Here is a 21,000-nt window from a genome sequence, read left to right on the forward strand (position 1 = left end):
CCAGCCGGTGTCTCACCGTCTCAGCGTGGTCGTCCTGAAGGCTCGCCACCTGCCCAGGATGGACATGACCGGCCTGTCAGCCAGTGAGTACTGCAGCAAAGCATTGTGGGAGTTGTGTCTGATCTGACGTCCTCCGTGTCCTCCTCAGACCCCTACGTGAAGGTGAACGTCTTCTACGGACGCAAACGCATCGCCAAGAAGAAGACGCACGTGAAGAAGTGCACGTTGGACCCGGTCTTCAACGAGTCCTTCATCTACGACGTCCCGGCCGAGCTGCTGCCCGACGTCTCCGTGGAGTTCTTGGTGGTCGACTTTGACCGGACCACCAAGAACGAGGTTCTGGGCCGCCTGCAGCTGGGCCTGCACAGCCCCGCCCCCTCCGGCGCCGCCCACTGGAGGGAGGCGTGCGAGAACCCCCGCCGGCAGATCTCCAAATGGCACAGCTTGAGCGAGTACTGAGGGGGGGGCGGCGTGGAGCAGCCGGGACGCCACACACAAATACTACACAAATACACACACAAATACTACACACAAATACTACACATACACACACACAAATACTACACAAATAATACACACAAATACTACACACCACATACACATACACAAATACTACACACCACTTACACAAATACACACACAAATACTACACACCACATACACAAATACACACACAAATACTACACACCACTTACACTAATACTACACACCAGCGCTGTTGTGATCATCGTCTGTCCTGGAATGCTGCACACGTCTGAAGACGGGGACGTGGTGACATTTAAACAGACCCCCCCCCCCCCCCCCATTGCATGTCAGGATGGCGGTACTAACAAACACTGCAGTATATCAAGTATAAATAGTCCTCACCCTCGTCTTCGGGTGGATGCAGGACGTCCGTCCTCCGTCCTGCCCACAGAGGACATGTAGAATACCTGCATGTAATGTCAACACCTGTAATTCATGAAAAACCCCTAAAGACAGCACCTCATCATGACCTCATCATGACCTCATCACAACCTCATCATGACCTCATCATGACCTCATCATGACCTTATCATCATCTGTCCTCGGTCTCAAATCAGGCTGGAAACAGAAAGGACACGGTTCACTGCTAAATTAGCACACAGCTAGCTCAGGTTTTAGCCTGTACTGCTAAATTAGCACACAGCTAGCTCAGGTTTTAGCCTGTACTGCTAAATTAGCACACAGCTAGCTCAGGTTTTAGCCTGTACTGCTAAATTAGCACACAGCTAGCTCAGGTTTTAGCCTGTACTGCTAAATTAGCACACAGCTAGCTCAGGTTTTAGCCTGTACTGCTAAATTAGCACACAGCTAGCTTAGGTTTTAGCCTGTACTGCTAAATTAGCACACAGCTAGCCCAGGTTTTAGCCTGTACTGCTAAATTAGCACACAGCTAGCTCAGGTTTTAGCCTGTACTGCTAAATTAGCACACAGCTAGCTCAGGTTTTAGCCTGTACTGCTAAATTAGCACACAGCTAGCTCAGGTTTTAGCCTGTACTGCTAAATTAGCACACAGCTAGCCCAGGTTTTAGCCTGTACTGCCAAATTAGCACACAGCTAGCTCAGGTTTTAGCCTGTACTGCTAAATTAGCACACAGCTAGCTCAGGTTTTAGCCTGTACTGCTAAATTAGCACACAGCTAGCTCAGGTTTTAGCCTGTACTACTAAATTAGCACACAGCTAGCTCAGGTTTTAGCCTGTACTGCTAAATTAGCACACAGCTAGCGCAGGTTTTAGCCTGTACTGCTAAATTAGCACACAGCTAGCTCAGGTTTTAGCCTGTAGCCTAAATTCACCCCAAAACACGTGTCGATCCGGCTGTTGTCAGAGCAGAATAATTAGACTCCTCCCATTGGGCTGTTGGGATCTGATCCTGGATCGGACCTTCCATTTGTACAGATGCAACGATGTTCCTTCCTGTTTGATGTCCTCGGAGCTTTAGTGTGTGTGAGCGCCCCCTGCTGTAGGCCTGGATGCTAACCTGTTAGCTTTGTTAACACTAGTTGAACGTGCTAATAAAACAAGTTAGCTCTGAATGTCTCCTCTGACTCCTGTAAATGTTTAAAGGCGGAGTCCCCCAGGGACCAGGTTAAGGACCGCGTGTTTTATGAAGAACTAAAACAGATTTACTGAAATAGGAAGAGGACACGAGGACACGGATCAATACGGCTGATCTCAAAGTGTTCTTACTGCAGTCTTTGATGGTCCAGTTCTTCCCGAGACCCTTTACAGTGATCCAGAATCAGCTTCTGGTTCCTGAGGAATCTTGTCCTATTCCTCACAGACAAAGTTCTCTGCTTTACTTCCTGCAGGTTTTCTCTTTTGCTGTATTGATCAATCGCTTGTTCTTGTGAGATCTGGTTATGAATAATCATCAATAAACCGCGGCCCCATCGGGATCTGCTGTCTCTGGTTGTCCTTCTGTCCTGGTTGTCCTTCTATTTATTATTTCTGGTTTATTTGAATATGGACAAATACAAAACATAGACACATGTAGCACAAGTATCTGATGTTTGCATTATAGCGCTTATAGCTGAAGCTAATTTGCAGCACTTGTCCATAGTCTCTGTCTCTGGTTGTCCTGTCTCTGGTTGTCCTTCTGTCTCTGGTTGTCCTGTCTCTGGTTGTCCTTCTGTCCTGGTTGTCCTGTCTCTGGTTGTCCTTCTGTCCTGGTTGTCCTGTCTCTGGTTGTCCTGTCTCTGGTTGTCCTTCTGTCCTGGTTGTCCTGTCTCTGGTTGTCCTTCTGTCCTGGTTGTCCTGCCTCTGGTTGTCCTTCTTGTTGAAAGGACTCTACTGAAGGTTCACCTCTTATTTTCGTGGACAACCCCGCCCCCTCAGGCTTCTGAAGACATGTCCTCCACAGGTGACCCGATCAGCTGATCTGAGCGCTAACGTTAGCTAACATCAGCCCCCCCCCCCCCCCCCCCCCCCGGGCTGGGTCGTTCTCCACCGATCAGCAGCTCCGTTAATCGATTGGTCGCCCACAGACAAAAAGACCTTTCAGTTCAAACCGTCCAATCAGGTCGCTGCCTTCAACCCGACCGGTTCCAGCAGGTCATGAAGTCAGAACCCTCCTCCTCTTCCTCCTCCTCCTCCTCATCGCTCAGTCCAGCAGCTTCTTCATCACTGGAGACACGCCGGTGGGGTAAGCCAAAGACCCGATCAATAATCACTGATTGGAATGGTTCTGTTTCTAGCCCTGATTCTTAAAGCATCGTTAACGTTCTAAATCTTTTCTCTTTCATATAAATAATATACTAATTGATTGATCTAACAGTTATTGATTAATTTTCCCTGATTTGATCGGTTATTGATTTGACCTTCATCGTTTGAGACGTTGGTCTTCGTCGAGGCTCGGTTCTGTTCCTGTTTGATGATCACTAACAATGTTAAGAATTAATCGATTGATCAAGGTACACACACACACACACACACACACACACACACACACAGACACACACACACACACACACACACACACACACAGAGACACACACACAGAGACACACACACACACACACACACACACACACACACACACAGAGACACACACACACACACAGAGACACACACACACACACAGAGACACACAGAGACACACACACACACACAGAGACACACAGAGACACACAGAGACACACACACACACACACACACACACACAGAGACACACAGAGACACACACACACACACACACACACACACACAGAGACACACACACACACACACACAGAGACACACACACACACACACACAGAGACACACACACACAGAGACACACACACACACACACACACACACACACACACACCTTTTGGTATCTAGACTGGTTCTCGTGCGCTCCCAGTTGAGTCAGGTTGTTTCATGTTTTATAATGATTGTGACATCATCACCAGAGTGATGATGTCATCACTACAGTGGTGATGTCATCACTAGAGCAGCTGGTAAACCATCTTTAAATTTCTCTCCTCAAAATCTGTGCTCCTGCTAGCGATGCTAACCTGCAAGCTAACAGACGTACACTTCCTGTTCAGGGAGGAGCAACAGGACGGCCAATCAGCAGCCTCATCAGCTCCCATTTTAACTCGGAGCAGATGGAGAGCAGTTTCCTCTCTGGCTGATTAGCTTCAGCCAATCAGATTCTAGAGCTGACGGTGTGTTCCTTAACAAAACCCCCTACAGGTTCTGGACCAGGAACCCCCTACAGGTTCTGGACCAGGGACCCCCTACAGGTTCTGGACCAGGGACCCCCTACAGGTTCTGTCTTTCTAGTCAATCGATGAATTGCAGCGTCTGTTTGCGGCGGCTAGCTGGAGGCTAACCCGTTAGCGCCAGCCCGGCGCCGGTTCCTTCCACGCAGATTTTCACGCTGGTCGGGGCTGAACAGTCGTGCTCTTTGTGGGACTGAGCAGCTGACTGCCTCATGCAGAATGTTCTCTGTTCTCTGTCCTCAGATTGGGTGAAGGAGACATGTCCCATCACGAGGTGAGTTCAGCCACGCCCCTCCCAGGTGGACAGTTTCAGCATCAAACAGAAGGGGGTCATTGGGTCTGAGCCTGTCCCCCATGTTCTTCAGACCAGTGCCGTGCTGAGGGTTTCCCGTCTGCCGCTGGTTAGCTCGGCGCTACAGTCAGTGACATCAGTGTACTCTGAGGTCAAAGGTCGTTACCCTCTGCTGGGGCTGATGGGGGTGGTTGCCGAGGTCGGCGTTCACAGGCTCTCCCACCTCGCCATGAGAAGAGCCACACCTCTTCTCCAAATCCTGGAGCTGCAAAGTAAGTGGGGCTAAATGCTAATGCTGCTAATCACGCTAACGCTAATATAACGGCTAATGCAGATTTTCTGTTCATCAATGCTAATATTCGTAGTGCTAATGCTGCTAATCATGCTCACAATGATCTTGCTAATTCTAATACAACAGTTGATGCTAATACTACCGCTAACCCTAATACTGCATGTTTGAATACAAATACAGCTAATGCTCTTATGACAGATGCTAACAAACAATCCTGCCAATACCATTCAGTTGGCTACTGCTAAGCCTGCTAACACTGTTAGCAGAAAATGCTAACATTTCCTGTCTATCTCTTCCCTTTAGTCGGGGCTGCCAACAGTTTTGCTCTGATTGGTCTGGACCGTTTGGAGAGAACCCTCCCCATCCTGAACCAATCAACAGACGAGGTTTGTCTTATTGATTACACATAAAAATGAAAGGGTTAACTCAGCTGTGGAAAGAAAGGTCACCTGCCTGAGGCTGAATGGTGGCCTCCCCAGGGGGCGGGGCTTCCCCTCAGTAGTCCTGAGCCTGAGGCTGAATGGTGGCCTCCCCAGGGGGCGGGGCTTCCCCTAGTAGCCCTGAGAGCCTGGCTCCTGTGTCGTGTCCGTGTCCTCAGGTGATGGCGCACCTGAAGGAGGCCCTCTTCCTGACCCTGGACGACGTGCAGCTCTGGGTGGGGGACGGTCTGGACGGCGCTCTGGATCAGCTGCAGCGTCTGTCCCACGTTGCCCGAGACACCTTTCAGCAGCTGCAGGACACTCAGGTGGGACAAGCTGCGACTTCAGGATTGGACAACATCCTGAGTGGCCTGGAGGAGGCCGCCGCCTACTACTTGCCCCTCCCACCCACACTGCGTGAGGACGGGTCCATCGTGGGGGACGGCTCCGAGGACTTTCTGTTTGTTCTAACCAGACGGTGATGATGATGGTTGTCAGGCTGGGAGTGGGAGATGAGGCTCCAGGAGGATGAGGAGGATGAGGAGGATGAAGAGGAGCCCGGTCTGAGGACGAGGGCTCGCGGCCTCCTGTTGAGCCTCAGCCTGCAGCTTCATCATCGTCTATCAAAGGTCAGAGGTCAGCTGCAGAACGCCATCAGGACTCTGGGAGACGCCGCCGGCCTGGTGAGACAGAACTCTTCCTCGTCTACTCAGGTGGGCGGGGCCAGCCTGAGAAGACGAGGGACACCCTTCGCTGGGGGGGGGGGGGGGGCGGGGGGGGGGGCACCGATCGCGTTCTATTGAACACAAACGACAGGTTTAACAGCAGCAAGCTAACCAACGCAGCAGGGGGCGGAGCCATAGTCAGTGACCTTCAGACCTTTACGGAGGGACATCAAGTCGCTGTCACATGTTGAAATGGACCGATCGATCAAACCGATCGATCGGTTCGATCTCATCTGCAGGTGGGTCTGGATCGGGTTCTGGATCGGGTTCTGGATGTGGCTGGCGAGCTGCTGCAGAACCTGAAGAACCTGTTGGTGGTGCTATTGTACCAGGCCGAGGGTCTGAGACAGTTAACCCTGAACAGGGTCAAAGGTCAAGCCCAGCGGCTGGCTGAGCTGCCGGTTCAGATCCAGCAGGTCCTACGAGACCTGCAGGAGCTCTCCAAGCTCCTCCTCCAGCTGCTGGTCAATGCCACGCCCCTCTACGACTCGGTGAGGCTCACAGACCCAGACCCGGCCCGTCTCATGCCCCGCCTCCTTAACGGTCCTCGCGTGTCTTCCAGCTCCAGCGGCCGACCGACCAGGACGTCGAGGACTTCCTGAACCAGGAAGAGGTCCCGCCTGACACTTCCTGTCGGCGCAGCTCGGCCGACAGCCTCTTCCTGAAGGCGATGGACGGCCGTCCTCGCCGCCGCCGGAGCCTCCACTCCCGAGCTGCCCGGGCTTTGGGGAGTCCTGACCCCCCCAACGATCCTCCGGCCCTGGACGGAATGTCCCCGCCCCCCGACCTCGCCCAGCGACGCCCGTCCACCACCGAGCTGCTCCTCTCGCCGCTCAAACAGTTCGTCACTCAGAGCTAGAAGGCGTTCGAGTACTTGAGCCCCAACTCGCCCGACGGCGGGGGCCGCAGCACGCCCACCGCTAACTGATGCTACGCTAACGGCTAGCATGCTCATGTTCACCAACAGAGAGGTCACAAGGAATTAAACCTTTGGCTTTATCAGCTGTTGCTATAGAAACGCTTTTGGTGAACATTCCGATATTAATAGAATCCCAATATTATGAATATATTATCTCAGACCATCCATGTAACGGTTGATCATTTTAAATAAAGTTTTCTGGGCTCGCTTCAGTTCTTGGCTGAAACCTGCGTTATTCCTCATGGCCAGCAGGGGGCGGTGCACAAAGAGCCAGCACCTACTTTAAGCCACGCTTCCTTGGCAGTAAATTGAGGCCACCTGAAGCCATGACGTCATTTGAGTCGCCCGGAAAACCAGAGAAAGCCTGGCTGGCAAAAAAAAACAGAAAACAAACAACAACAAACAACACATCAAAGGATAGCAACATAAAAAGAGTAGAAGAAGAAAACCACAAAACCACATTCAGCAGCTCCTCACAGGATGAAGAGGAGAATTACATCGGATTGGCTCAGTATCGAACCCGCTGTGATTGGCTCAGTATCAAACCCGCTGTGATTGGCTCAGTATCAAACCCGCTGTGATTGGCTCAGTATTAAACCCGCTGTGATTGGCTCAGTATCAAACCCGCTGTGATTGGCTCAGTATCAAACCCGCTGTGATTGGCTCAGTATCAAACCCGCTGTGATTGGCTCAGTATCAAACCCGCTGTGATTGGCTCAGTATCGAACCCGCTGTGTTTGGCTCAGTATCAAACCCGCTGTGATTGGCTCAGTATCAAACCCGCTGCGATTGGCTCAGTATTAAACCCGCTGTGATTGGCTCAGTATCAAACCCGCTGTGATTGGCTCAGTATCAAACCCGCTGTGATTGGCTCAGTATCGAACCCGCTGTGATTGGCTCAGTATCAAACCCGCTGTGATTGGCTCAGTATCAAACCCGCTGTGATTGGCTCAGTATCGAACCCGCTGTGATTGGCTCAGTATCAAACCCGCTGTGATTGGCTCAGTATCAAACCCGCTGTGATTGGCTCAGTATCAAACCCGCTGTGATTGGCTCAGTATCAAACCCGCTGTGTTTGGCTCAGTATCAAACCCGCTGTGATTGGCTCAGTATCAAACCCGCTGCGATTGGCTCAGTATTAAACCCGCTGTGATTGGCTCAGTATCAAACCCGCTGTGATTGGCTCAGTATTAAACCCGCTGTGATTGGCTCAGTATCAAACCCGCTGTGATTGGCTCAGTATTAAACCCGCTGTGATTGGCTCAGTATCAAACCCGCTGTGATTGGCTCAGTATCAAACCCGCTGTGATTGGCTCAGTATCGAACCCGCTGTGATTGGCTCAGTATCAAACCCGCTGTGATTGGCTCAGTATCAAACCCGCTGTGATTGGCTCAGTATCAAACCCGCTGTGATTGGCTCATGGCGACTCCTTTGACAGACCAGCGAGGGAATCAAGTCTGAAAACATCACAGATTTATTACGAGACGAAAGAGACTTCATGAGTCAGAAACTAAACTAAAGGACGTTAGATTAGAACATCAAAGGACGTTAGATTAGAACATCACAGCTTTATAAGTTTCAATCTGAGGACTTGAACAAGTTCAAGAAGCTGAAGACAATTTGGCCTTAAAATGTTTTTTAAAGGAATTCCTCACATTTAACAAACATTAGTTTTTAATTTGTAAATACTTTTTTGACCCGTTTGAAGTGATACTTCCTCTTTGGTCCTCCTCTTCAGACGTCTGAAATGCGATCGATGAGACTCTTGTGTTAGTCCTGGTCCTGCAGCGCCCCCCTGTGGCTCACTGCAGCAGGCAGCCACACCTGACGCTCTTCTCTTTGTAGACGGTGCTGAACACCTGGATGGCCTCCTTGTTGATCAGCGCCCAGAAGCTCTCGAAGGAGATGTTGTCCCCTTTCTGGACGCCCATCTGCTGCAGGACGAGAGACAGACCGTCCTCGCTGTCCACGCTCTGCAAACAGGAAGCAGGAAGTGAAGGTGCACAGCTCTGTCTCTGATTGGCTTTGTGTGATGATGAGCAGCAGCTCCGCCCCCGTAGCGTCCTCACCTGGAGCAGCGGTTAGCATAGCAACAAGAACCAGAAGAAGTCCGGAGAAGATATCGACATAAATACATTTAATATTTAAACCGTCAACGATAGATCGGTCGCCAGGCTCAGCCAATCAGAGGCAGAAAGGGGCGGGTCATGATGTCACCAGAGTGAGATGTGACGTCACGTACCTTAGCGAACCTCGGCAGCTGATTGGAGATCATGCTCTGGAACTGGGCGGGGCCCATGGCCGGCTCGTTACCTGCAGCCTGGTGGAACTCGGTGACCAGCGAGTTAATGGCCAGCTCCAGGTCCGAGTACTGGAAGCAGCAAAGCAGCCCGTCAATCATCACCGATCAGATAGACTTCCTTATTGATCACTGATCACTGACGGAGAAAAGAACAATGGCCCGTCCTCCGGGCCTCTGGACCGGGCTCCTCTGCTCTGATTGGTCAGCTCCTGTTACGATGTCATCATCCAGGAATTTGGGTTCAGCAGCAGAACAAGTTGTTACCCAAAGGGTGAACCCCAACAAAGACCTGCAACCCTCGAAGCACCGGCACCCCACGGGGGGCCCGGGTGGGGCCCTGGTGGGACCCGGGGGGGGCCCTGGTCCGAACACCCTCATCAGTGAAACGCTGAATGTGATTGGGCCGAGCGATTCCCTGAGGCTCCTCCTTGTTGCGAAAGAGGGCGGCGGCTGCAGCGCCGCTGGTCTACAGGAATCCGCCTCCAGATGTTCACATTCAGGACCAGAAACCAGTTCATGAAACCAGATCCAACCTCAGAACCGCCCCAGCTTACTGGCTGTAAAGTTGTGTTTGATCTGAACACAAAGAGGCCATCTGTGTGTCTGAGGGGGCGTCGACCGCTCACAAGCACGGCCCTTTGACAAGACGTTAGCACGACATGCCGTCTGTAGAACCAGCTAATGTGAGCCCATCTGAAGCCATGTTAGCATGTTAACAGCTAGCAGTGTAGCTAATGTGAGCCCATCTGAAGCCATGTTAGCATGTTAACAGCTAGCAGTGTAGCTAATGCGAGCCCATCTGAAGCCATGTTAGCATGTTAACAGCTAGCAGTGTAGCTAATGCGAGCCCATCTGAAGCCATGTTAGCATGTTAACAGCTAGCAGTGTAGCTAATGCGAGCCCATCTGAAGCCATGTTAGCATGTTAACAGCTAGCAGTGTAGCTAATGCGAGCCCATCTGACGCCATGTTAGCATGTTAACAGCTAGCAGTGTAGCTAATGCGAGCCCATCTGAAGCCATGTTAGCATGTTAACAGCTAGCAGTGTAGCTAATGTGAACCCATCTGAAGCCATGTTAGCATGTTAACAGCTAGCAGTGTAGCTAATGCGAGCCCATCTGACGCCATGTTAGCATGTTAACAGCTAGCAGTGTAGCTAATGCGAGCCCATCTGAAGCCATGTTAGCATGTTAACAGCTAGCAGTGTAGCTAATGTGAGCCCATCTGAAGCCATGTTAGCATGTTTTCACTCAGCGCTGTAGCTGATGTTAGCATGTTTGTCTTATTTTATCTAATTACCAATGAGAATATAATATTTAGGGGGCGGGGTTAAGGAATTACATCCCATTTCAATGCTAACTTTCTAGATTTTAAAAAAGCATATCTTAAATGATAATAAAATAATTAGGTTAAAATATACTTTTTAAACATGCAGGAACGTAATCCGGGAACTTCAAGGCGTGTTCATTAAATTGGGATCTTTCAATCTCTCTATTTGCACATTTAACAAAACAATAAAGTTTGTTTACGTATCATAAAATCCCAACGTGATGTCATCGGAGTGGGCGTGGCTTGGTTCAAATAGACTGACTCATTAAAAAGGTTTTTAATCAGCTCATCGTACTGGAATGTAACGGAGTACATTTGCTGCCATATCATGTTGTACTCAAGTACGACCAAGTACGGCCTGCACACCTGCACGCACCTGCGCGCACCTGCACGCACCTGCGCGCACCTGAACGCACCTGCACGCACCTGAACGCACCTGCACGCACCTGCGCGCACCTGCGCGCACCTGCGCGCACCTGAGCGCACCTGCACGCGCCACACCCTCGGCACACACTCACGGCGACTCGCTGAGTGTTTGTGAAGCCATTTCACACACAAGCCGTCGCGTTACTCCATTTTACGCTGCGTTACTTCTCAGCTCCGTACTTTACGTTGATTTGATGACTCACGAGTTCCGTTTCCTCCGGTTGCCCCGCGAACACGTGAACGCACCGGCGCTCATCTGCTGCGGGACGTCGTGGACGCCCACCACGCCCTCCATGTCCGCACAGGGGACAGTCACTGTGTGGACATGGGGGGCGCGCGGTGGACACGCACAGGTCTTTACGACAGTCTTTGAATGCACCGCACCGGTTCAGGTGAACATAATCGATCGTTATCGATTCGATCTGCTTTATCGACAGACAGCTGGTGGCGGGCGACGGGCGTTAGTTTCCGGTCGCTGCTTCCAAACCTTAACCTTCTTGTTTCTGATGACCCCCCAGCGCTAATCCGATCACTGATCGATCAGATCGTCTTACCTTGGTCGCCATCTGCGGAGAGTTAGTCGCCAAAAACACGGAAGGACGCGCCGAAGGAGGACCGGAGAGAAACTGAGGAGAATCGGGAACGGCTTCCTGCTGGATCAGAGTCCACCCACTCCACGCACGCGCGCGCGCACACAGACACACCCATTCCACGCGCACACAGTTACCCTCGCCGAAGGGGAGGCGCGGGTACTGCAACTGGGTCTGTCTGTCTGTCCGTAACCCGATCGACTTGAAGTTTTTACACAAGCAAGGTTCCGTCCGCGGCTCGGTCCCCCCAGAACGGCGTCGATCCGGATCCGGATCCAGATTCTAGAATGCGTTAAAGGATTCTTTAACATTGAGAGAGGGCGCTTGGAGACGAGGGTCTGCGACCTCTGATTGACATTCTAGTTGTCTGTCTCGCCGCTCCTAGCCACGCCCACCTCTCACTGGGCGCTGCCCATTCCAACCAGTACCTGCTGGACGTCACCTGAGAGCCCCCGAGAGCCCCCGAGAGCACCCGAGAGCCCCCGAGAACGCCCGAGAGCGCCCGAGAGCGCCCGAGAGCGCCCGAGAGCGCCCGAGAGCGCCCGAGAGCGCCCGAGAGCGCCCGAGAGCGCCCGAGAGCGCCCGAGAGCGCCCGAGAGCGCCCGAGAGCGCCCGAGAGCGCCCGAGAGCGCCCGAGAGCGCCCGAGAGCGCCCGAGAGCGCCCGAGAGCGCCCGAGAGCGCCCGAGAGCCCCCGAGAGCACCTGAGAGCAGCTGTGGCTGCAGGGTTCTGGATTCTGACTGGACGCCACAGAACAGAGGAGCAGGTGCTTCCTGCCTTTTTCCTCCAGGGGGGTGGGGGCACTCCCATTCATCATAAATACACTATCAGTAATGTTTATTGATCGGTAATCAATACTTAACTCGAGTTTATTATTTATTATTAGACAGGCTAACATCATCGTTAGCTTCTCAGACAGGCGCACATCTTTGCTAGCATTTCCTGTCAAGAACAAACCCCCATTTTGAAGTAAAATCTCTCCCTGAGGAAAATGTCAACAAAAACCTGAAGATGGACTAAAAGCGTTTCTACTTGAAACTAACTAAAATCTAACGAAGACCGTGCAACTCTGAACCAGGATCCCGGAGGGTCCTAGAGGGCCCCCGGAGGGCCCTAGAGGGCCCCGGAGGGTCCTAGAGGCCCCCGGAGGGCCCTAGAGGCCCCCGGAGGGTCCTAGAGGGCCCCGGAGGGTCCCGGAGGGTCCTAGAGGGCCCCGGAGGGTCCTAGAGGGCCCCGGAGGCCCCCGGAGGGTCCTAGAGGCCCCCGGAGGGTCCTAGAGGGCCCCGGAGGCCCCCGGAGGGTCCTAGAGGCCCCCGGAGGGTCCCGGAGGGTCCTAGAGGGTCCCGGAGGGTCCCGGGGACAGTCAGGTATATGATGACTGCTCCGGGGTCGGTGGCTCTCTGCAGGTTCTGGTTCTGGATGCTGCCGGGTTTATTGTGAGGTGGAAGACGAGGACACGTTGTCCTCAATGGTGCTGAATGCATCTTGGGGCGTCACGTCTGCTTCACTGACATCAAACAGGGTAGGAAAAAAGAAGCTTTGAGGTTTTCAATAGTTTTCCATTGATGTGGAACCAGCGAATCAGGTCTCAGATAATCAGACAACCTACCCGTGGACAGAGTCAGCGCCGCCGCCGCCGCCCACTCCTCCATCGGCTCCTGTAGTTTTCTTTGAGTCATCAGCTGCTCTTTGGTCCATGGACTCGGTCCTGGTTCTGGACCTGGTACGGTGGTCGGTGTCGTTCAGAGACAACGATACGTTGAGCTGGACATCGTTACTGGAGTCGCTGGGGAGACCAGCAGAACATGAAATACACAAACTAAAACAGGCTAGCCGTTATCTTAGCTTCTCCATTAAGCTAACCGTTATCTTAGCTTCTCCATTAAGCTAACAGTTATCTTAGCTTCTCCATCTAGCTAACGTTTATCTTAGCTTCTCCATCTAGCTAACGTTTATCTTAGCTTCTCCATCAAGCTAACAGTTATCTTAGCTTCTCCATTAAGCTAACAGTTTATCTTAGCTTCTCCATCTAGCTAACGTTTATCTTAGCTTCTCCATCAAGCTAACAGTTATCTTAGCTTCTCCATTAAGCTAACAGTTTATCTTAGCTCCTCCATCTAGCTAACATTTATCTTAGCTTCTCCATCTAGCTAACGTTTATCTTAGCTTCTCCATCAAGCTAACATGTATCTTAGCTTCTCCATCTAGCTAACATGTATCTTAGCTTCTCCATCTAGCTAACATGTATCTTAGCTTCTCCATCTAGCTAACGTTTATCTTAGCTTCTCCATCTAGCTAACGTTTATCTTAGCTTCTCCATCTAGCTAACGTTTATCTTAGCTTCTCCATCAAGCTAACAGTTATCTTAGCTTCTCCATTAAGCTAACAGTTTATCTTAGCTCCTCCATCTAGCTAACATTTATCTTAGCTTCTCCATCTAGCTAACATTTATCTTAGCTTCTCCATCTAGCTAACGTTTATCTTAGCTTCTCCATCTAGCTAACGTTTATCTTAGCTTCTCCATCTAGCTAACGTTTATCTTAGCTTCTCCATCAAGCTAACAGTTATCTTAGCTTCTCCATTAAGCTAACAGTTTATCTTAGCTCCTCCATCTAGCTAACATTTATCTTAGCTTCTCCATCTAGCTAACATTTATCTTAGCTTCTCCATCTAGCTAACGTTTATCTTAGCTTCTCCATCTAGCTAACGTTTATCTTAGCTTCTCCATCTAGCTAACGTTTATCTTAGCTTCTCCATCTAGCTAACGTTTATCTTAGCTTCTCCATCTAGCTAACGTTTATCTTAGCTTCTCCATCTAGCTAACGTTTATCTTAGCTTCTCCATCTAGCTAACGTTTATCTTAGCTTCTCCATCTAGCTAACGTTTATCTTAGCTTCTCCATCACTGTTTCCTACAGATCTACGTGAGCGTCTGATGAAAAGCTGTTCCCTATTCAGAGGGCTGACATTAAGAATCTGTCACTGGTTATTGTTGGCTTAGGGTTCTGGTTAGTGTTCTGGTTAAGGTTCTGGTTAGGGTTCTGGTTCAGGTTCTGGTTAGTGTCCGGTTAGGGTTCTGGTTAGTGTTCTGGTTAAGGTTCTGGTTAGTGTTCTGGTTAAGGTTCTGGTTAGGGTTCTGGTTCAGGTTCTGGTTAGTGTCCGGTTAGGGTTCTGGTTAAGGTTCTGGTTAGGGTTCTGTTAGGTAACTCTTGTTGTGGGGTACAACGTAAGGCGTGTTCCAGGAACTGGAACGTGGACCCGACCGAGCCGACCCGGTTTGGACCGTCGTTGTGCGTTAGCGATTAAACAAACACTCACTCCTCCTCCACGCCGTCCTCCTGGGGGGTCGGAGGTCGCGAGCAGACGACACACGTGTTCCCCAAACAGCGGAAACATGGCCGGCAGTAGACGCCTGCAAAAACAGCGTGTCATAAAAACAGAGCGTGGCGTCCGGGAGGGGCGGAGCCTGCACTGGATCCACAGTCATTGGTTGAGGCAAACAACGGTGTGATGATGTCATGGCTGATCTGTGTGTCACTAGTGTGTAACCAGTGTGTGTGTGTCACTAGATGAGGACGGTCTGTCCTCTGCAGGAGACACACGTGAACCAGGGACCCGCCTCCTCTGACACCGAGCAGCTGATTGGGCTGTGATGTCACTGTTCATGACATCATCGTTATCAGTCAATCAATCAGACTGACATTGGTCTCTACCTTTACATTGTGGGACATCACAGGCGGCCATGTCTTTGTCCCCCAGGCCTGTCCCGCAGGCCCGACAGCTGACAGAGGACAGACCCAGCAGGTGGGACAGGCGAGCTCCTCCCACCCTGAGACGGACACGTTTCATTAGGACGGGATTCAGGAGGAGAGAATCCGACATGAGGAGGCGACAGACTCGTACCGCAGCAGGAGGCTTGTGAGGCGTCCCGCCCCCTGCTGGCCAGGTGGACCCCCGGCAGCAGACCTCCTCAGGCCCTCCCCCTCGGCCCGCCTCTCATCCTGGATCAGCTGCCAAAGGAAGCGGATCCTCTCCTGAGGAGGACACAAACAAGGAGACAGCTTCAGCCCTCCTGGTCTCCTCCTCCTCGTTCTTCGTCTCGAGACGAACCGTCGGTTCCGTTCAGACATCGAGACGAACCGTCGGTTCCGTTCAGACATCGAGACGAACCGTCGGTTCCGTTCAAAGACATCGAGACGAACCGTCGGTTCCGTTCAGACATCAAGACACGAGAAGACAAGCTGCATTTTAAAAGAAAGATAAAAGCTTCCAGAGGAGTCGGGAAACAAAGTCCATGTTAAACACCTACGAAGCACCTAAAGACACACAGAGACACACAGAGACACACAGAGACACACAGAGACACACAGAGACACACAGAGACGGATAAGACACACAGAGACACACAGAGACACACAGAGACGGATAAGACACACAGAGACACACAGAGACACACAGAGACACACAGAGACACACAGACACACACAGACACACAGAGACACACAGAGACACACAGAGACACGCAGAGACACGCAGAGACACGCAGAGACACACAGAGACACACAGACACACAGAGACACACAGAGACACACAGAGACACACAGAGACACACAGAGACACACAGAGACACACAGAGACACACAGAGACACACAGAGACACACAGAGACACACAGAGACACACAGAGACACGCAGAGACGGATAAGACACACAGAGACACACAGAGACACACAGAGACGGATAAGACACACAGAGACACACAGAGACACACAAAGACACACAGAGACACACACAGACACACAAAGACACACAGAGACACACAAAGACACAGAGACACACAGAGACACACAGAGACACACAGAGACACACAAAGACACACAGAGACACACAGAGACACACAGAGACACACAGAGACACACAGAGACACGCAGAGACACACAGAGACACACAGAGACACACAGAGACACGCAGAGACACGCAGAGACGGATAAGACACACAGAGACACACAGAGACACGCAGAGACACACAGAGACACACAGAGACACACAGAGACACGCAGAGACACACAGAGACGGATAAGACACACAGAGACACACAGAGACACACAAAGACACACAGAGACACACACAGACACACAGAGACACACAGAGACACACAGACACACAGAGACACACAGAGACGGATAAGACACACAGAGACACACAGAGACACACAAAGACACACAGAGACACACACAGACACACACAGACACACAGAGACACACAGACACGCAGAGACACACAGAGACACACAGAGACACACAGAGACACGCAGAGACACGCAGAGACGGATAAGACACACAGAGACACGCAGAGACACGCAGAGACACGCAGAGACACACAGAGACACACAGAGACACACAGAGACACACACAGAGACACACAGAGACACACAGAGACACACAGAGACACACAGAGACACACAGAGACACGCAGAGACACGCAGAGACGGATAAGACACACAGAGACACACACAGACACACAGAGACACACAGAGACACACAGAGACACACAAAGACACACAGAGACACACAGAGACACACAGAGACACACACAGACACACAGAGACACACAGAGACACACAAAGACACACAGAGACACACAAAGACACACAGAGACACACAGAGACACACAGAGACACACAGAGACACACAGAGACACACACAGACACACACAGACACACAGACACACAGAGACACACAGAGACACACAAAGACACACAGAGACACACAAAGACACACAAAGACACACAGAGACACAGAGACACACAGAGACACACAGAGACACACAGAGACACACAGAGACACACAGAGACACACAGACACACAGAGACACACAAAGACACACAGAGACACACAAAGACACACAGAGACACACAGAGACACACAGAGACACACAGAGACACACAAAGACACAGAGAGACACACAGAGACACAGAGACACACAGAGACACACAGAGACACACAAAGACACAGAGACACACAGAGACACACAAAGACACAGAGACACACAAAGACACACAGAGACACACAGAGACACACAGATACACACACAGAGACACACAAAGACACACAAAGACACAGAGACACACAGAGACACACAGAGACACACAGAGACACACAGAGACACAGAGACACACAAAGACACAGAGACACACAAAGACACACAGACACACAGAGACACACAAAGACACACAGAGACACACAAAGACACACAGAGACACACAGACACACACAAAGACACACAGAGACACACAGAGACACACAGAGACACACAGAGACACACAGAGACACACACAGACACACAGAGACACACAGAGACACACAGAGACACACAGAGACACACAGAGACACGCAGAGACACAGAGACGGATAAGACACATGCGATTGTCTCTCGGTGGCAGCTCGAGTTGGAGGATCAGGTGGCGTGTTGAAGGAGGCGGGGTCAGACTCTCCATAGACGTCTGGATCCTCCATGTTGACGACAACGCTCGCCGCTGATTGGACGAAGCTTCAGGTGATCCTTCGGTCTCTAAAGTCGAACCTGCTGAGATGTTTGCTTGGAAGCTGTGGACCGACTCAGACCAGAACCAGCAACCCGAGTCCTCTCTGAAGACACTCACCTGTCTGTCCATCAAACACACCTGCTGACTGGGAGCAGGATGGGGCGGGGCTTACAGGAGGCAAAGCTGCCCTCAGGCTGCTTCTCCAGGTTTAAGAAAGACTTCACCAAGGCCCAGCCGGAGGGTTCCCCCCTGGACCCCCCCGGGACCCCCCCGGGACCCCCCCAGACCCACCTGCTCCCTCTGTGGGTGGTACCAGGCACAGACCAGCCGTCTGCAGCGCCGCGCCGGTCCACTGACCACGGACACCAGCAGAGCCAGACCCAGCAGGAACCCTGGAGCACAAGGAGGTGGCTGAGGGGGAGGAGCCTGTACGGACCTGGAGCAGGACGCAGGTGTCGCGTCCCTCCTACCGAGGACGAAGACGCCGCCGGGGTCGGGCTCCGACGGCTCCGGGAGACACTTCCTGCTGATGACGGTGACATTTCCTCCCTGCAGGACGTTGAAGGACGCCGCCAGGTCTCTGAAGATGTCTGCAGCGTAACCCGAGCCGTTCACCTGCACCGCCACCGTCACCGGCGCTGCTGGACACAAGTCACCATGGTAACCAACAGGCCGGCATCGCACCCACAACAGCGCCGCGATCTCACCTCTGGCCACGACTTCCCCGTCCACCAGGCGGCGCACCTGATCCAGTATCCAGAACACCAGGAAGTCCAGCGCCACCAGCAGGCCGCCCATCACCAGGTGTCTGAGGACTGAGGCCACGCCCACCAACACGCCCCGCTGCTCTCGGGTCGTCAGGTGAAACGCCACTGCGAGATGGACGGATGCGTTTAGACCGGGCGGCGTCAGGCCTTCGGGCGAACGCCAACGTGCACACAGGTGTACCCACGCGGCCTGACGAAGGTCCTGGCTTCTCTGCGTGTGATTGGCAGGACTGAGACTCCGCCCCTCGAGGAAGCCCGTTGGTCGAAGTCTTCAAACTGAGCCGTGATGTAGACGTTATCAAAGTGGATGTCCCGGAGATACCTGCGCCGGTAGCGCACCGCCCTGCCAACGCAGACATGCTACCATGCTACCATGCTACCATGCTACCATGCTAACGGCGCGTTCAGGTGCGGAGCAGGTAACGTGCACTGACTTCAGGAAGCACCAGGCGAGCAGCGCCAAGCTGCCGCACGCCAGCGGTCCGCTCAACATCTGGAACAGCTGCAGCTCCGAGGAAACCTCCTCCACGACGCTCTGGGTCACCTGCTGCAGCGACTGGCTGCTCGTAGCGCCCAGGTCAAAGGTCACGGAGGCCGAGACGTCGAAGTCAAACTCCTGCTTCATGCGCTCAAACGCTCTGACGGTGGCTGGAGGACAGACCGGACGTTCGGGGTCAGGGTCAGGGTCAGGGGTCAGGGTCAGGGTCAGGGTCAGGGTCACAGACTCACGCGCTGCCAGGCGTTTCCTCAGGTGGTCGGCGACGTAGGAAGGAATGACGCAGAAGAGTTGGCCGGCTGAAACAGAAGCTTCTTGAGACCTCAGCGGACGGCGACGCGCTAACGGCGGTCCCTGAACGCACCGCGGGGTTAACGGCGGTCCCTGAACGCACCGCGGGGTTAACGGCGGTCCCTGAACGCACCGCGGGGTTAACGGCGGTCCCTGAACGCACCGCGGGGTTAACGGCGGTCCCTGAACGCACCGCGGGGTTAACGGAGGTCCCTGAACGCACCGCGGGCGAGGCTGCACAGCGGCAGGAAGCCGTCCACCAGGCCGCACAGGAAGTCGAACTCGCCCAGCAGGGCGGCGCAGTCGGCTCGAGCCTCCGCAAACAGCGCCCGACACTTCCTGTACGGAGAGCCCAGCCTGGCGTTGCAGATGTCCCCGATGTCCACCAGGAAGTGAAGGGTGTTCCTCAGAGTACCGGCTGCAGGTCAGAGGTCAAACATGCTTGCTTCAGTTGAAAAATAAAACCTCTCCATGATCTCTACGATCCGCACAAGGCCTCTCAAAACCTCCCAGAACCCCCTCGTGGACACGTAGGACAAGTAGGACATGTAGGACGGTGAAGTGTCCTTCATAGAAGCTCCAAATGGGGGCAGGCCGGAGCAGACCCAAATCACAGACAGGTAGACGCAGTGACGACGGGTTAAACCGACGGGTTAAACCAGGCATGGGCAAACCCAGGCCCGGGGGCCATATGCGGCCCGTTGGTCTTTTTAATCCGGCCCGCCAAACTTGTCCAAATTATATCATTAAATAAAATTGTATAATAATTAAACCTGATTCATTTGACCTTTTCCCTGTAATGCTGCCTGTAAAAGGCCGAATCCTTTCATGTGTCATTTATATCAGCTCACAGAAACACTCCATCCATCTGTGCTTGGTCCGGCCCCTCTGCCAAATATTAGAACCTATTGTGGCCCGCGAGTCAAAAAGTTTGCCCCCCCCTGGGTTAAACCGACGGGTTAAACCGACGGGCTAAACCGACGGGCTAAACCGACGGGTTAAACCGACGGGCTAAACCGACGGGTTAAACCGACGGGTTAAACCGACGGGCTAAACCGAGGGGTTAACCCGACGGGTTAAACCGACGGGCTAAACCGACGGGTTAAACCGACGGGTTAAACCGACGGGCTAAACCGACGGGTTAAACCGACGGGTTAAACCGACGGGCTAAACCGACGGGTTAAACCGACGGGTTAAACCGACGGGCTAAACCGACGGGCTAAACCGACGGGTTAAACCGACGGGCTAAACCGACGGGTTAAACCGACGGGTTAAACCGACGGGCTAAACCGAGGGGTTAAACCGACGGGCTAAACCGACGGGTTAAACCGACGGGTTAAACCGACGGGCTAAACCGAGGGGTTAACCCGACGGGTTAA

At 52.5% G+C, this 21,000-nt stretch overlaps 3 protein-coding genes and 1 pseudogene across 4 annotated transcripts; 2 read left to right on the forward strand and 2 right to left on the reverse strand.

The window, feature by feature from the left end:
* Positions 1-4: 4 nt before the first annotated feature.
* On the forward strand, positions 5-459 carry LOC137917084 (synaptotagmin-11-like; the record flags this gene model as incomplete). Its single annotated transcript, XM_068759966.1, has 2 exons — positions 5-83; positions 149-459. Coding segments are annotated over 2 exons (390 nt in total), but the record flags the coding sequence as incomplete, so codon positions are not given.
* Positions 460-4,491: 4,032 nt separating this feature from the next.
* Positions 4,492-6,888, forward strand: LOC137917082 (perilipin-2-like; annotated as a pseudogene).
* A 1,453-nt stretch (positions 6,889-8,341) lies between these two features.
* On the reverse strand, positions 8,342-11,595 carry LOC137917085 (protein S100-A14-like). 2 transcript variants are annotated; one of them, XM_068759968.1, is made up of 3 exons: positions 11,491-11,595; positions 9,123-9,251; positions 8,342-8,853 (listed from the first exon to the last, which is right to left on the reverse strand). In XM_068759968.1, the coding sequence occupies exons 1-3, from the start codon at positions 11,500-11,502 to the stop codon at positions 8,683-8,685; spliced, it is 312 nt and encodes a 103-aa protein (XP_068616069.1). In that variant the 5' UTR covers positions 11,503-11,595; the 3' UTR covers positions 8,342-8,682. The 2 variants fall into 2 exon arrangements, with proteins under 2 accessions (XP_068616069.1, XP_068616068.1); XM_068759967.1 differs by lacking the exon at positions 11,491-11,595 and having other exon boundaries at positions 9,123-9,395.
* A 3,243-nt stretch (positions 11,596-14,838) lies between these two features.
* LOC137917083 (DC-STAMP domain-containing protein 2-like) lies at positions 14,839-20,039 on the reverse strand (the record flags this gene model as incomplete). Its single annotated transcript, XM_068759965.1, has 10 exons — positions 14,839-14,936; positions 15,238-15,353; positions 15,434-15,558; positions 18,359-18,459; positions 18,538-18,705; positions 18,775-18,939; positions 19,020-19,177; positions 19,269-19,482; positions 19,564-19,629; positions 19,845-20,039. Coding segments are annotated over 10 exons (1,406 nt in total), but the record flags the coding sequence as incomplete, so codon positions are not given.
* Positions 20,040-21,000: the final 961 nt, after the last annotated feature.

Source organism: Brachionichthys hirsutus, unplaced genomic scaffold (assembly GCF_040956055.1).
Source record: "Brachionichthys hirsutus isolate HB-005 unplaced genomic scaffold, CSIRO-AGI_Bhir_v1 contig_1252, whole genome shotgun sequence".
NCBI classification, from domain to species: domain Eukaryota; kingdom Metazoa; phylum Chordata; class Actinopteri; order Lophiiformes; family Brachionichthyidae; genus Brachionichthys; species Brachionichthys hirsutus.